The 13,862-nt window shown below is 38.2% G+C and overlaps 1 protein-coding gene across 24 annotated transcripts in view; it reads left to right on the top strand.

Annotated features, from left to right (window-relative positions):
- Positions 1-13,862, top strand: part of ANKHD1 (ankyrin repeat and KH domain containing 1) — a 120,833-nt gene that overhangs the window by 56,181 nt on the left and 50,790 nt on the right. For 20 of the 24 annotated variants that reach the window (XR_012675867.1, XM_075163948.1, XM_075163937.1 and 17 more), the window contains 6 exons: positions 955-1,064; positions 7,174-7,233; positions 11,054-11,141; positions 11,759-11,886; positions 12,053-12,196; positions 12,885-12,987. Coding sequence is in view for 23 of the 24 variants with exons in the window: in XM_075163948.1 (XP_075020049.1) it covers positions 955-1,064; positions 7,174-7,233; positions 11,054-11,141; positions 11,759-11,886; positions 12,053-12,196; positions 12,885-12,987 (633 nt within the window). In the remaining variant the exon portion in view is untranslated. The remainder of the gene's footprint in view (positions 1-954; positions 1,065-7,173; positions 7,234-11,053; positions 11,142-11,758; positions 11,887-12,052; positions 12,197-12,884; positions 12,988-13,862) is intronic. The other 4 variants (XM_075163949.1, XM_075163936.1, XM_075163954.1 and 1 more) reach the window with 1 other exon arrangement.

Raw genomic sequence — 13,862 nt, 5'->3', positions numbered from 1 at the left:
ATCTGTCAGTTTAAAGTTGGTAGAGACTAAAGTGGAGTAATACTGCTTAAAATAATAAATAAATAAAAAAGAGCTGCATTTTGGAAATGTTCCTTGTTACGGGAGGTGATTTATTTGTACGCTCTTTTCTAAGAATAAGCATAAAATTGTCTGGATTTGTAATTCTAGAAAGTAATGCTCCCTACTCATCGAGGGACAGTAACAACTGTGTCTTTGTGCAGTGATACCAGCATGTGACACCCGTCACCAGCTCACTTGGAATGCTGCTTGCTCTTCACTTCTGATAATGTAGAAAGTTAATTGAGGAGCCTTGTTTTGGCATCAGGGAGTCTCTAAATATATCTCACACCTTGAAAATAAGAAAATGGCTAATCACATTGGCATTTTTTTGAAGAATAACGCATTACATAGCAAGAATCATGCGTAGTTTTCATGTAGCTGGCATATATGAAGCTAGTCAAATTATTTCAACAAAATGGTTTTAAAGCAAATGATTTTCAAGAGCAGGGAAGAAGTGAACTTTGTAGAAGTGTATGGTCTTGTAGTATTAATACTAATTCAAGAACATGCATTTTGTCTGGTTTTCCTTGGCATGCAGCTCCCTGTCAAATGGATAGTCTAGACAACTGTCTGGATTCACTTTTATTTGTTGTAACAACCGAAATCTTCATTGCTGTAGAGGGAATGTAGGAATAAATGAGCATATAGGTTTAAGTGCTTAGGTTGCCAGTCATGCCTTTTCCAAGCCTAGGCTTATCCCCTCTCCTCAGAGTATTTTTACTGTAAGAGCAATTTTTACCATGAGAGCAATGCCCTTGGGCTGTGGAAGCTGCTGGTCAGTAGGATACAGTTGTATCCTGTCACAGATGAAGTGCCTTGATTTTTGTGTTTATCTGATATAAAATACTTGATAAGGAGATGTCCAATAAGAAAAAACTAATGTTGTGTTTCTAGGAGCTAATGTTCATGCCACAACAGCGACAGGAGATACAGCTTTGACCTATGCCTGTGAAAATGGACATACTGATGTTGCAGATGTGTTGCTTCAAGCTGGTGCTGATTTGGTAAGACTTCTGCACCTTTGTGGGGAAAGTTCTTTGGTTTCAAACTGTATGCCAAAGCTTATAGAGCAGGAAGATTATTTTAGCAATTGAGATTCATATATGGGTGTGAAAAGGGGCATGAAAGAAACTTTTTAAAAAGCCTTGCATATTCTGTTTGATCTAAAAAATAAAAATTCTTATTGAGTAATCTTTCATCCATTAAGTGAAAATTTTTAGCAATAGCTTACACTTGACAGTTGATTATCTTCATTTCAGTATAATCCGTGAGTTTAATTGTTTAGCAGGATATATTTCTGTGTTGCCTTTATTCATTATGCTACTTTATTATTCCCAGACTCTTGTGGATTAGAGTTTACCTGCTCCACTGCTCTGAATTTAAAATGTTTTAGTATTAGGAGCTACTACTTCTCTATTTTAGTGTTAGTTTCTAAACACTGTGAGTCTCTTTAACTTTTTAAAACTACAACACAAAATACCCCAAACTAAGGAATGCCTTTTAAATGACCAGCATATTATGATATTTTCTTTGTTCCAGAACTCTTTTCTTTCTTGTAACTCTTGGTTTTAGCATATTGTTTTCAGATGGTTTATTTTATGTAATGCGTTTAATCATAACTAAGTTGTTTACATAATTGTCTTGACTTTTTTCGTATTATGTAGTGGGAGACCTAAAACTGCCTCTTCATTGGCTACAGGGATATAATGTTTGTTTGGCTTTTAAGCAGTAAAAAGCAATTGATAACATTAGTCTTCTAAAGGAGTTTAGGAGCCTTATGTCTAATACGGCATAAGCAGGAAAGATTGTTCTTTTGGTTGCCTTTTTGTTTTTTTTCCTCCCATTATTCTCCTTTCTTTTTCCACACTCTCTGCTTGTGTGGTTTTTTTTTGGGTTTGCAGAAGGAGTTGGGGTTTTGGTTGGATATTTTATGGTTTTTTGTTCCTTTTAAATAATAAGAATGCCAGAAAAGTTTATCATTGAATCTAATAAATCAACATCCTCATGAAGTGACTTAAATTTCAGTCTTAAAGTATTTTATTTTGTCAAGTTTATATTTACAAATATAAATACATTAATGCTGTAATTGTGAATTAATAATACTTCCACTCTTCTTTGTGAATATACTTTTTTTTTTTCAGCCTTATTAATTCTTCTGCAGTAAAATTCTGCTTCATATGTTCCTACCAGGGAGGAAGGACATGTTAATGGGGGGGGGGGGGGGTGTTTGTGGCTGTTTTGGCACACCTGCTGCACTTTGCTCAATTCAGTATTGGGTACAGAGCATCAGCCACTGTAGTAGAGGCAGGATAGGTTTTGGGGGGTTTATTGGGTATTTTAAAAAAAAAAAAATTAAGTATTTCGTTATATAAAGGTATAATCCGTGAAGTGTCTCATAGTGAGGAGCAAAGCCTGAAACAAAAAAAATACAAATTGCTATGCATAAACTTTTAAAAACATGCAAGGTTTGCTCTTAAATATCACTTCAAATTATTAGAGTTGTGTCATTTTTATTGTTTTCCTCTCATCACTAAGGTGAGTAGTGCTTGTGGCCTTTAGCATCTTGCTGTGATCGGTATTGCTGAGAAAAATCTTGTGCCTTTCTGAAGTAAAGTTTTATTTTCCTGCATTTTCTTGTACTGCCAATCAAAATGGGGAGCTGTCAAGAAAAATACAGTAAGGAAGCAAAGGAAAATTGCACATGAAAGGGAGACATGCCATATAAATCTACCAGGTTTGAGTTCTAATTGTAAGTAAATGGGGAATTGCCTGCAAAACTGCAGCAATGCTTATGGCAGGTGCCTTGGGTTTGGAGCAGTTTCCTTTCAAACCTCTGTGTTGCTTTGCTTTGTTAGAAGTTGTAAGCTGTTTTGAATAAATTTGTTATCTTTGTAATTGTTCTAAGGAAGGTTTCTGAAGTGTGTTGCCTTACTGCTGGAGTACGAAAAAAGCTTCTTTGGTAGTACTGTGGGAGATTATTCTTCTAGATGTCAATTTTCTTTAGTAATTCAAATGAGGTTAGATGATTTCACCAAGTTATCGCAGGAAGTCTGTGGTAGAGTAGGGAATTTTATGCAGATCTGGACTTAGACCTTCTAAGTTGGTCTATCTTCATTTGTCTAGTTAATTTTGCTCTCCTTTTGGAGTTCAGACACAGCAAATGAAAGTACATCTCCAGTTGCTTTTCTTTCTTTCCTTTTTCATCCTGCAACTTCAGTCTTTCCTGGGATTGCTTTCACTGATGTTTCACTGTTTTCCAGAAACCTTCTTTATACCTGAGGTTTATATCACAGTCACTGAGGAGCTGGACATACAACATCTTACCCTGTTGTGGAGTGGTCCTTTTTGGGGAAAATACTGGTTATGTCTTAAACAGTAAAATAAAACAGGGCTGAGGGCTGTTCTCTGATTGCAAGGACAAATGGCACCCACTGAACCCATCCATGCTGGGCAGCACTGGGCCTGGCAGGTCATTGAGCCTGGGGCTGTGCCCCCGTGTCTGTAAGAATGTCAGTTACAGCCCACCAGGGTGGTGTTCTCATAACGCAATACTGGGAGCATACATTGGAGACCCCTGGGTTGTGGGGTGAGGTCTTGAAGGGGTTCTTGAGGGTGCATGGCTTCTGACATAAGTGGAGACTAACTTAATGTCACATTTTTCATGCTGCTCCTTGGGAAGAGTCCCTGGTGACCTCCTCCACTGTGATTCTTGACAGGGCCAGCACTGTGCCAGGGAGGCTGCAAAGGAATAAGCAGTGTGAATGACCAGTGATCCCATGCCTAAGCTTGTCTCCTGGCTCTGTTTTATTTATCTGTAGAGATGCAGCCATGGCTGGATTTTGCTGTTGTTACTTCATTGTTTTGTGAGCCACCTGCATAGTCTGTTTTCTTCCAGACCAGGAAGGCCAGGAGCATAGTTTTTGAGGATTTTTCTTCTCCCTGATTCTAGATTGAGGAAAGAAAGTTGATCTTTCTTCCCCAAATGCTCTTGAGTTAAAGGAACAATAAACACTGGCTGTCAAGATCTGTTGCGATCGGTTCTCCTGTTTCTTCCCAATTCAGAGCTTTATACCGTGATTTGGAAAGCATGTAATCTACTTTAAGACCTGAAATCTTTCTTGACTTCTCAGGTCTCTCTTCAGTTGCCAGGAGGTCAGGACTGAGTGGGATTTGAGGTGCAGACTTTGAGACTGCAAGTGTGAAGAGGAGCCTTTCATGCTGTGTTAGCCAAATTGGCAGAGGGCAGGAGATATTTCTGTCAGGGGGTTTCCTGTATTGTGCTCATAGAAAATTGAAGTCTTCCAACTTTGCTGAAGTTACCCAGCTCACTCTGCTGAACTGATTCCTGTGTGTTGCTCATGTCCAGTTGAGGTTTTCTCAATCTCAAAATAGAACCTTGTTCTAAAGTTTGAGCATGTTTTAAGATGAGGGTGGTGAGACACTGCAACAGAGGAATTGTGGATGCCCCATCCTTGGAAAAGTTCAAGGTCAGGTTGGATGGGGCTTTGAGTGACCTGATCTAGTGGAAGATGTTCCTGCCCATGGCAGCAGAGGTGGACTAGATGGTCTTTGAAGGTCCCATTCAACCCAAACCATTCTATGATCATTATATGATAAGTGATCCTAGTCCCCGTAGAGTTTTATCTAAACTGGGAGCGATTATTACCACCACGTGTGAGCACAAAAAGGCTGCTGTTCTTGCAAGTAGAAAATGGGAACCCTTGCTTTTCAGGGACTGATCCTCTGGCCTAGATATCAAATATGTAATTCAGTTCAAGAACCAGTGAAGATCTTGAGAGGTCAGTTAGATTCATTAAGGAATGTGGCTTTAGAAGAACTAGGAGAACTAGAAGAAAATGATGGCTGAGATGAACTTTCTTCGATTTGTGGTTAATTTTTCCTTAAAACTCTGCAGTGGCAAGTTATACTAGAAATGAACAGTGTCACAGTACACGCTCATCTGTTTCTGTCTGCCGGAGAGCTGCTCAATTGTTACGGTATTTTGATGAATTTGTATCTCCTTGTGACTAATTGTTTATGAAGTCTGGCTTGTTACCAATTGTTCTGATGCTTTTCTGATGCCCTTCTTTAACGGATCTGTCTTTTCCATGTCCTTACAGGGACAAAGTTGGCCTGTCAAAATCTGTGGCAAAACTAGCTTGGCAGGCCTACACCTTTACTTGTTAATGTATGCATTCTGAAATCGGCTTGCTTTTGCCAAGTATATGAATGACTTAATATGAGGCACATCTGAAGACTTCAGCCTGTGATCCCATCTGTGCCTTAGTTGCATTCTAGTTCCTTTATCGCCTGCAGGACTAGAGACTTTCAGGGTCTTAGTCGGAGCTCCTGCCACTGGACCAAATGTAAATTTTACTTATTTACAAACTTCTTTATGGGGACAAAACACCTACTTTAGATTTTGTGATTAATAGGAGTAAAGTTTTGGAGATTAGAACTCTGAAATACGATTTGATAAAAGCATTTTTTCTAAGCAGTGGTATGGTTTAATAGCTTCAGGAAAAAATAACCAGCACTTTAGTAATACAGTTATTTACCTGAGTGGTAAGGATTTGCCTAATCTCAAAGGTGAGAGGAGACTTTTGGTTTTCCTATGAGAGTTCTCTTTTTTTTTTCTTTCTTCTTTTCCTTTGTGTCTTTACTAGCAGTTACCTTCATCTTAAAGCTTGTATAAGGTAAGACATGCATAGTGCATGTATACTCCCACAGGAACTAGGTTAAGGACTGTAAAGCTCACAAAGAGTATTGGTGATATTTAATGAGAGGTAATATCCTGCTTTTAAGCTGTATACCTTTCTATAAACTAAAAGTGCCTGTTTGGATGCCTGTTCCCTTTTAATGTAGAATCAGATGAAATGCTGCACATTGGAGATTCCAGTCTCCTTTTTGAAAGCGAGACTGCTCTTGTGGTTGCATCTTTGCCTGTTTCAGTGTAGCTGAAAACAAGAGAGATTGTTCTTTTTTGGACAATGAGAAGATCCCAGCTTTTCTCAGCTGGGAAGTACAGAAGAGAGTTTTAAATTGGGATTTTCTAATCTGGGCTGCCTTGCAGCTGTACGTGAGGAACTGCGCAGGAGAGTTGATCTAGTGATGGAGTTTACCTTTCTACTACAAGATATATGGGTGCTTTTATGCTGAAATTGAGAGATGGAAGAGAACCCCTGAGGGCAGCTTCATCCTTGCATTCTTCTCATTTTACACTGTCAAGCTCTCCCCAAAGCTCCTTTATACTTGTTAAAATTCCACGCGTGGCTTTCCTTAAAAGACTTAAACTGGCTACCTGGCATCAATATAACTCTAGTTGTAATAAAAAAATAAATAAATACAGGCATGCAGACTACCTCTTTATTCTTCCCCTATGACAAAATATTTAGACAGAGATTTTTGTCATTGCAGGGATCGTTGTTTTGCCTTCAGCTGATAAGATCCCCTACACTAACGTGACTCCTTAATTAGAAACTCACCTTCCTTTATGTGTGTATGACACACTGCATGTTTGATGCAGTGTGCATAAGGCAGCATTTAAAAATTTACAAAAGTAGCCAATACTTTATGGATTTGAATGAAACCATGCTGGAGGTAGCTATGTTGTCGTTACAGTGAGGGATCTGAGAAGCTGTCATGTTTTTCCATACTGTTTCTTGAACCATCAGGGGAAGGTCAGGGATTTCAGGTCTTTTTAGACTTGGCTCTCAGTCTTTTACAAGTAAAGCAAAAGCTTGTAGGGCATGTGAAGCTAATTTTTGTAGTTAACACTTTCTGGATGTTGTGTTGCAGTCTCAGGATGGTGCAAAGTACAATGAAATCCTCTCTTTTGCCAGTAGTGAACAAAAAGTCATCTTGTATTTAACGAGATGCTGTATATGACCTTTGTGCTCTCTTCATGAATCTGAATGGCTTGTAGTAGGAGTCTTAACTGGTGAGAGCTGCATTGCTTGGTCTTACCTTTGAGCTTGTTTGCCTAATTCCAGCAAAACAGAGTTTTCAGCTGGTGGATCTGATTCATTTAGGTTCACATTCGAGGTCTTCATGACCAAGAACAACATTTATTTGTAGAACAAGAGCCGTGAGTTCTTCTTTTTCCTTCCGCAGGACAAGCAGGAGGACTTAAAGAAGACTATTTTGGAGGGCATAGAGCCGGGCAAGCATCAGGTGAGGTTGGCCTTTGATGCTTGTAAGCTGCAGACTCAGGATACATGCTAACAACAAGCATGGCTTTAAGGCATCTAAATTTCTTCAAAAATACAAAGACTTGCTGTGTAGACTAGACATGTCATCTTTGTCCTGCATTTTCCCTTCTGTTGGGTTTTCTAAAACTCTCTTTTTAAAAAACAGCATCAGCCTTCACAAATGCACCAAGTTATCTCATTGAGTCTATTAGCACAAGTAGCTATGTTAAACCTATTGGTATGTATCTAGCTTCCTGTAAGATCTTCCCTTTTCAGATATTTACTTTAAACTAGAGGCCTAGTTGAGTTTTTAGGTGCCTCTGAAATACTGGTTTGCTACATATCTCTGGAAGGTTATCTGGGACAATTAGGTTGGTGACTGCTAGAATACTGTATCTCTTGATGGGACTTCACTCTTGAAAATTAGGAAGGTGGCATAGTGTTAACAACTGTATTGTTTGGCTATTGTCTTGCACCAAAAACTTTGTCTAAATCATTTTGCTTAGAATAACATTTAGATTTCAGTTAAATATTCACTGTTGCTGTGGATGAGAGAGGCTTGTTAAAGAATTGAAGAGAGCAGTTGGACCTTTACTTTGAAAATGCAAATTTTGTTCTAGAACTTTTAAATAACATACGGCATTGGAAACAAACTCAAAAAAAATATCCTAGTGAATAAAACTTGCCAAACATGAATACTTGTGAACCAAGGAGAATAACAGGGGGGGGAAAGCCCTTATGAGCTGATCTCTGCCTAAACCACAGAACTCGAAATCAAGGATAAAAAAAAGTCAGTGATTGTCATAAGATGCTTTTGATGACACTGCTTTTGCTCTGCTCTCTGAAGTATTGATTTGTCTAGAAAGGAAATAATTATTTCTGACTGGCTTCTCATCCTTTTTGAGTCCCAGTGGAAAAGATGCAGATAATGTAAACTCTTACCTGATTTGGGTAGTAGTCTTGCTTTCCCCTTCCTTCCTATCTGGTACCCAAACCTACAGAAAATTCTTCTCAGGCATTCTTTTTATTCAAGCAGAATTAGCAGGAGAGCGCATCACTCAAGTGTTTCTAGTCAAAGCTGACATAGGTGTTCTCCTTTATACCTCTTTCTGATCGTACTAACTGCAATATTTCTCAGGATTGGAGCAGTGAAGAGAGACAGAATACTGTGGTGAGTCTTACAGTGCAGATAGCTGGGGAAATTGTCTTTGGAAATGAGTACTCCTTGCTAGTTTTTGTCCTTAGAAAACAAGCATTTGCATATACTTCATATTAATACAAGGAAGAAGTGCATTGGAAAGCTGATGGGGGATGCTTTTGGACAGCTTTCACGTTCTCTGTCCTGATTTTGATTATCTACTGCAGCTAAAATAAAAAAAACTTTAAAATTTATGGCCATTCCAGGTAAAAGAAAGGATGTGAGTAGACAAAGGCATTGCACTGGCTCAGCTTCTTATTTTGGCTTGTTCTAGATGTTTTCCCTTAAAGCTTGAGTTGATACTATCTGCTAGCCTTTATTAGGGCTAAATAGAGTGCTGAAGTCATAGAATTAATTTACTCTTAAAATAAAATATGCATTTCTATCTTCTGATGTGAAAAATACCATCAAAATGCAATAACTTTTGAAGATATACAGCAGGTGGGCACACAAATGGTTTAGTTTGGCTGGACTGATGATGTGTGTGATACTGCAAGTATTTGAAGTGTATAATAGTTGAGGATCACGTTCTGCCTGCTTGATGAAGTGACAGTTGGTTAAACTGGGCAGAATAACTGCATTGCATTTAAATGAGGAAGCCTCCTGCCATCCATGTTGAAGTCTTAAACAGTGAAGTCTGTTAGGAGTAGAGAGTGTTGCAAATAATGATATGTTATCTGAAATGCTACGTCTGAATGCAATACAGGATGGCTTTTCACTATCTTAATATAGCTAAGATGACCTAAAATAAATTTTGCTTCTTACCATCTTTGCTGTTGCATCAATGGGGATTTAGAAATGTGTATTAAATTGCTTGGGCAGTAATGTTCTGGTCCTGCCCAGCGAGTGAAGTGGTGTTCAGTAGTTCTTTGTATCCATAGCTGCTTTGTGAGTGATTTGCCGGCAGTTCCAGGGGTTTACTGTGCATAAGGCAAACAGCAGCATGTGGCTTTTTTATTGGCAGTGGCTGAGGAAGGAAGAACTATGCCAAATACCAGAGTAAGCATCAGAGCTCAAGGGCATGCTACTAATTCTTGCACATCATAGGGCCACATACTAACATAATTAGCTTTACATGTCTTGCAAATATTTCTGACATGCAGACAATTCAAAAGCATGCATATATTTATCAACAGCTAAGCAGTCATTTGCCCTGGGAGTGGAATGTACTTATTTAAAAAAAAAAAAAAAGAGGTGACTTCAGTAGTAAGTCTGTAAGACTTCCTATCTGCCTGTGCGCACTTATGCATTATACTACCAAGTAAGCAAAGAAATCAGAGCACTAATGTAGAGTTTAAACGTATGTTAAAGCGGTGTACAGTAATACAAAGTTCTTATGAAGGCGCAGGAGCAGACCATTGCTGTTCTTTCCAAAGAGCATAGGAGAAGGGTAGTGTAACCCCTGTTACAGCAAAGGATTGGTTTGTATTTTCTGCATGGGGTCAGTCTCCAATAGAAGATCCAGTCAAGAGATTTCTTCCTCGAGTGTATGAACAGAAAGCTAACTTAAGGTGCAGCTTGCAACCAAAGCAAGCCATATGTCAGAGGACATATGCAGAGTTTTCAGCAATACTGAAACTATGGGAAGGAGTTGATTTGTTCTGTTAAATCTATTCTTGTCCTTTTATATTTGTAATAGCAGTATCATCCATTGTCAGTACTAAATGTTAACTTTTGCTGTCAGATATACATGCAATTCCAGAAGTAAATAGCGAATATAGAGCTTGGCTTCCTGGATATTTAATTAAAAAAAGCCCATGGTCCTAGTATATTATGGATCAGACTGAATATTCAGAGTGCAAATACAAACAATCCCAGGAAGATGATGTTCTCTCCCCTTGTTGCTGTGGGAGGGTTGATTAGTCAGCATTCTTCGTGGTATTGATCACGTCTACATAGCAGGCAAATTTTCTAGTTCTGTAACTTCTCTAATACAGTTGTATTCAACCACATCTTTCCAGTATTCAGAAACTTTTTAAATTAGAAAATTGTTCTTATTGCTCATTCCTTTTTTGTTGCTTTGTATCATCCTTTTGTCTTCTTTCTGCTTTATTCTCCAATCCTCTTATTCAGAGACTTTTTGTGACCTGCAGTGATTTGTCTCATTTTTATTGCTGATCCTCTTCAACATATTTTAAAAATGTTGTCTGCACTTCAGACGTTATTGCAATTTTAAAGGTCTGGCATGCAGCATGTGACAGCTCTCAGAACTGTTGCGCATCAGTTCATAGTTATTTGTATACTCCTGATGCTGGATGATATTTGTGTTAAATAGTAGTTCCTTTTCGAGGAGGAAACAAGATGTTACTGTTCTCAAGTATGTTACGCATCTGAATATTAAAATAAAAAGGGGTATGTAAGTAGGGAAACTTCTGTGATAACAGTACGGATGTGGTCTTAATGCTTTTTGACAGTGTGATTCAGTATTTAAGGTAACATGAAAATTGATTCCAGTCAGTTTATATTGATTACAGTCATTTTGTAAGGTAGATCATCTACTGAGACACGTAATTCTGGTCTCATGGTCCCATGAGATGGTTCAAAAGCTGAAACAATGGTATAATTTTTGCCCATTTATACATCTATTACTTCTTCTTTACAATAGGAGCATGAATCTGAAGGTGGGAGAACCCCACTAATGAAGGCTGCGCGAGCTGGTCATTTATGCACTGTGCAATTCCTTATTAGCAAAGGTAATATACTAGTTTAATTAATTAAAAAACTTAAAATAACACTGTACAATTCTGCATGTTTGTGATCCCTCTGCAAAATTAATCTGGTTATGTGTATATAAGCATTTGTCAAACCATTAAGGGGTTTTTGAATTTCATTTAGTTCATGATACAATGAATCACAAAATATTTTGCTAGTTACTTTTCCTGCTCTGTTGCATAGATTAATAAATAGATTTGAAGTAGTTTCTTAAAAAATCACTCCCTCCTTCAGAAAAAACACACTGTTAAGTACTGTCTGAAACAGTAAAAATTGCACAATGTGGCGATACTGATAAGTGCTTAGAATGAAAATTCAAAAGTTGCGCTTTGTACGCCATACGTGTTCCCTCTCTCTTACCACTTACGAGGCCTGCTGTTGCTGTCATTACTGCCTTGTCTTTACAAGATGAGGAGGATGATGTGTAGAAGCCATCAGTTATTCAAAATGCCTTGCTTTTACCCCAGAAGTGTGTGTGTTGCGTGTGAATTAGGAAGATTAGAAAAGTTTATCTCTATTCCAGAAAATACTGTACTTGATGATACTTTCTTTTAAAAAGAATTTCCTTGTGTTTAATTCTGAAATCTTCTCTTTATAGGTGCCAATGTTAACAGGGCTACAGCTAATAATGACCACACGGTGGTGTCGCTGGCATGTGCGGGAGGCCACCTGGCAGTTGTTGAGCTCCTTCTGGCTCATGGTGCAGATCCTACTCATCGGCTCAAGGTATTGACTTAAAACCATGCATTTATCATAGGTACTGAAAGAACCACGTAGTTGATTTAATGGGTTAGTAAATGTGCAATTTTAAATGGTCTAATTCATATCTTATGTGCTACACCAGGTAGCAAAATTCATCTTCTGGCTTTTTATTTCCAAAATCTCACTTCAGGATGGCTCAACAATGCTCATTGAAGCCGCCAAAGGAGGACATACAAATGTTGTTTCTTACTTGCTGGATTACCCAAACAATGTTTTGTCGGTTCCTGCAGCAGACTTGTCTCAGCTCACACCTCCATCTCAGGATCAGTCTCAGGTAAGGCATAAGGAATTTTCCTTAAATATCGCCATGAATGTTGCAAAGAAGCACTTCCTTAGTAGTTAACTTCTGAAGTTAATTTAGATGTGAACATATACAGTAGAAAGAATTTTAAAAAGTCTACGCATTTGAAAATGATAGAGAGTGAGAAAGTCGACTGGTATTGTCTGCAGTGTCCTGAAGAGTGCATGAGCTTTGTTCCCTTTCCTGCTCCTTAGATGGGATAGTCCCAAACCTAGTATCTCAAAAAAATACTATTTTCCTGGTTGCGTTTGCTCAGTATTTTGTTTCAACAGTGCTACACCCTTGTGACAGCACCCCCCAAATGTTATTGCTGATTTTGGTTATTATATGAAAGAAAATATATTGTGTAAATTTAGAATTCTGCAGGCTGGAGAGGTAGCTTTCCAGTCGAGTTAGTTGATTAAAAGCCTAAAGATGTTAACAGTTTTTCAGCCTACGCAGCCTGGAATTTTGTGAAGAGTAACATAGTTAGCTTTGACATATTATCCACAATAAAATAGCATGAGACAGGTCATACCAAGAGGTAGCATAGCATACACAGTTTGGGAAGAGTGGAATGGAGGTCTGCTGTAGAAATGTATCTTTGTTTTAACACTTCAAGATCTGGTCCCTTCAAAAGGTTTTTTTTTACCTGAGTGCGTGTCTGTGGCTTTGTTTTAAGGTTCCACGTGTACCAGTGCATACGCTTGCTATGGTTGTACCTCCCCAGGAACCTGACAGGACCCCTCAAGAGAACTCGCCACCTCTCTTGGGAGTGGTGAAAGGTTAGTATGTAGCCACTCGGAGAATATATGCAATTTGGGAACTGATAGGCTGGGGACAATTTTATTAGAGCTTATGCATAGTATAGTCCACTCCATCAATTCTTGAACACCTCTAATGAAGTATAACTTAAAAGTATTTTATGTAGTGCACAGTTTTTGCTTATTTTCTTGTATTCTACAGTATAGTAACAGTGGTTATTCTAATTTTATTATGCTTATTCTGATTTCTTAGAATTATGCTTATTCTAATTTTTTTGGAAGAAAATGATTGTGGTAACTGCCATAGTGCAGAATGATGAAAAACATTAATAAACTCTAGGTGTGGTGTTAACTTTTGAATATTGTACATTGGTCATCTAGAATAGTTGCAACTGTCATCCATGAACTTGATCTATCAACTTTTTTCTGTTCCTGCAGTAGCAATGCAAACATGTTGGCGCTGTAATATGCCAATGCAGATTTTTCTTGTATTAGTAATAGTACTCTTGTAAGTAATCATAACATCAGGGTTTTTGCTTTGAACACGGTTGAACTGACTGGTTAAAACTATTTGCAGTCATTAAATGGCGAATTTAGCAGTTCGTTTCCAGATATGGATTCTGTAACAAATTCATGTCTGCTAAGTCAACTCAGAAAGCGAGCAGATTCTCAAGTGGAAAGTTACAAACTGCAGCTCCTAATGATTTACAGTTTCAGACGGGTATATTAAATATTATAGTATCCAAAGCTCTATTAGCTAGCTTTACTTAATTCCTTTATTCTGGAAGTGCTCAGTGCTTCCTAAAACAAACAAAGCAACCCCAGGGGCACAAATGAAGAGAGAAAAAAATTGTGTACCTAATGGTGTTTAAGTGTGCAGCCATGGCGCTCTCTGT

This window comes from Calonectris borealis, chromosome 15 (genome assembly GCF_964195595.1).
Source record: "Calonectris borealis chromosome 15, bCalBor7.hap1.2, whole genome shotgun sequence".
Classification (NCBI taxonomy): domain Eukaryota; kingdom Metazoa; phylum Chordata; class Aves; order Procellariiformes; family Procellariidae; genus Calonectris; species Calonectris borealis.
This window is presented reverse-complemented; position numbering and strand designations above follow the sequence as displayed.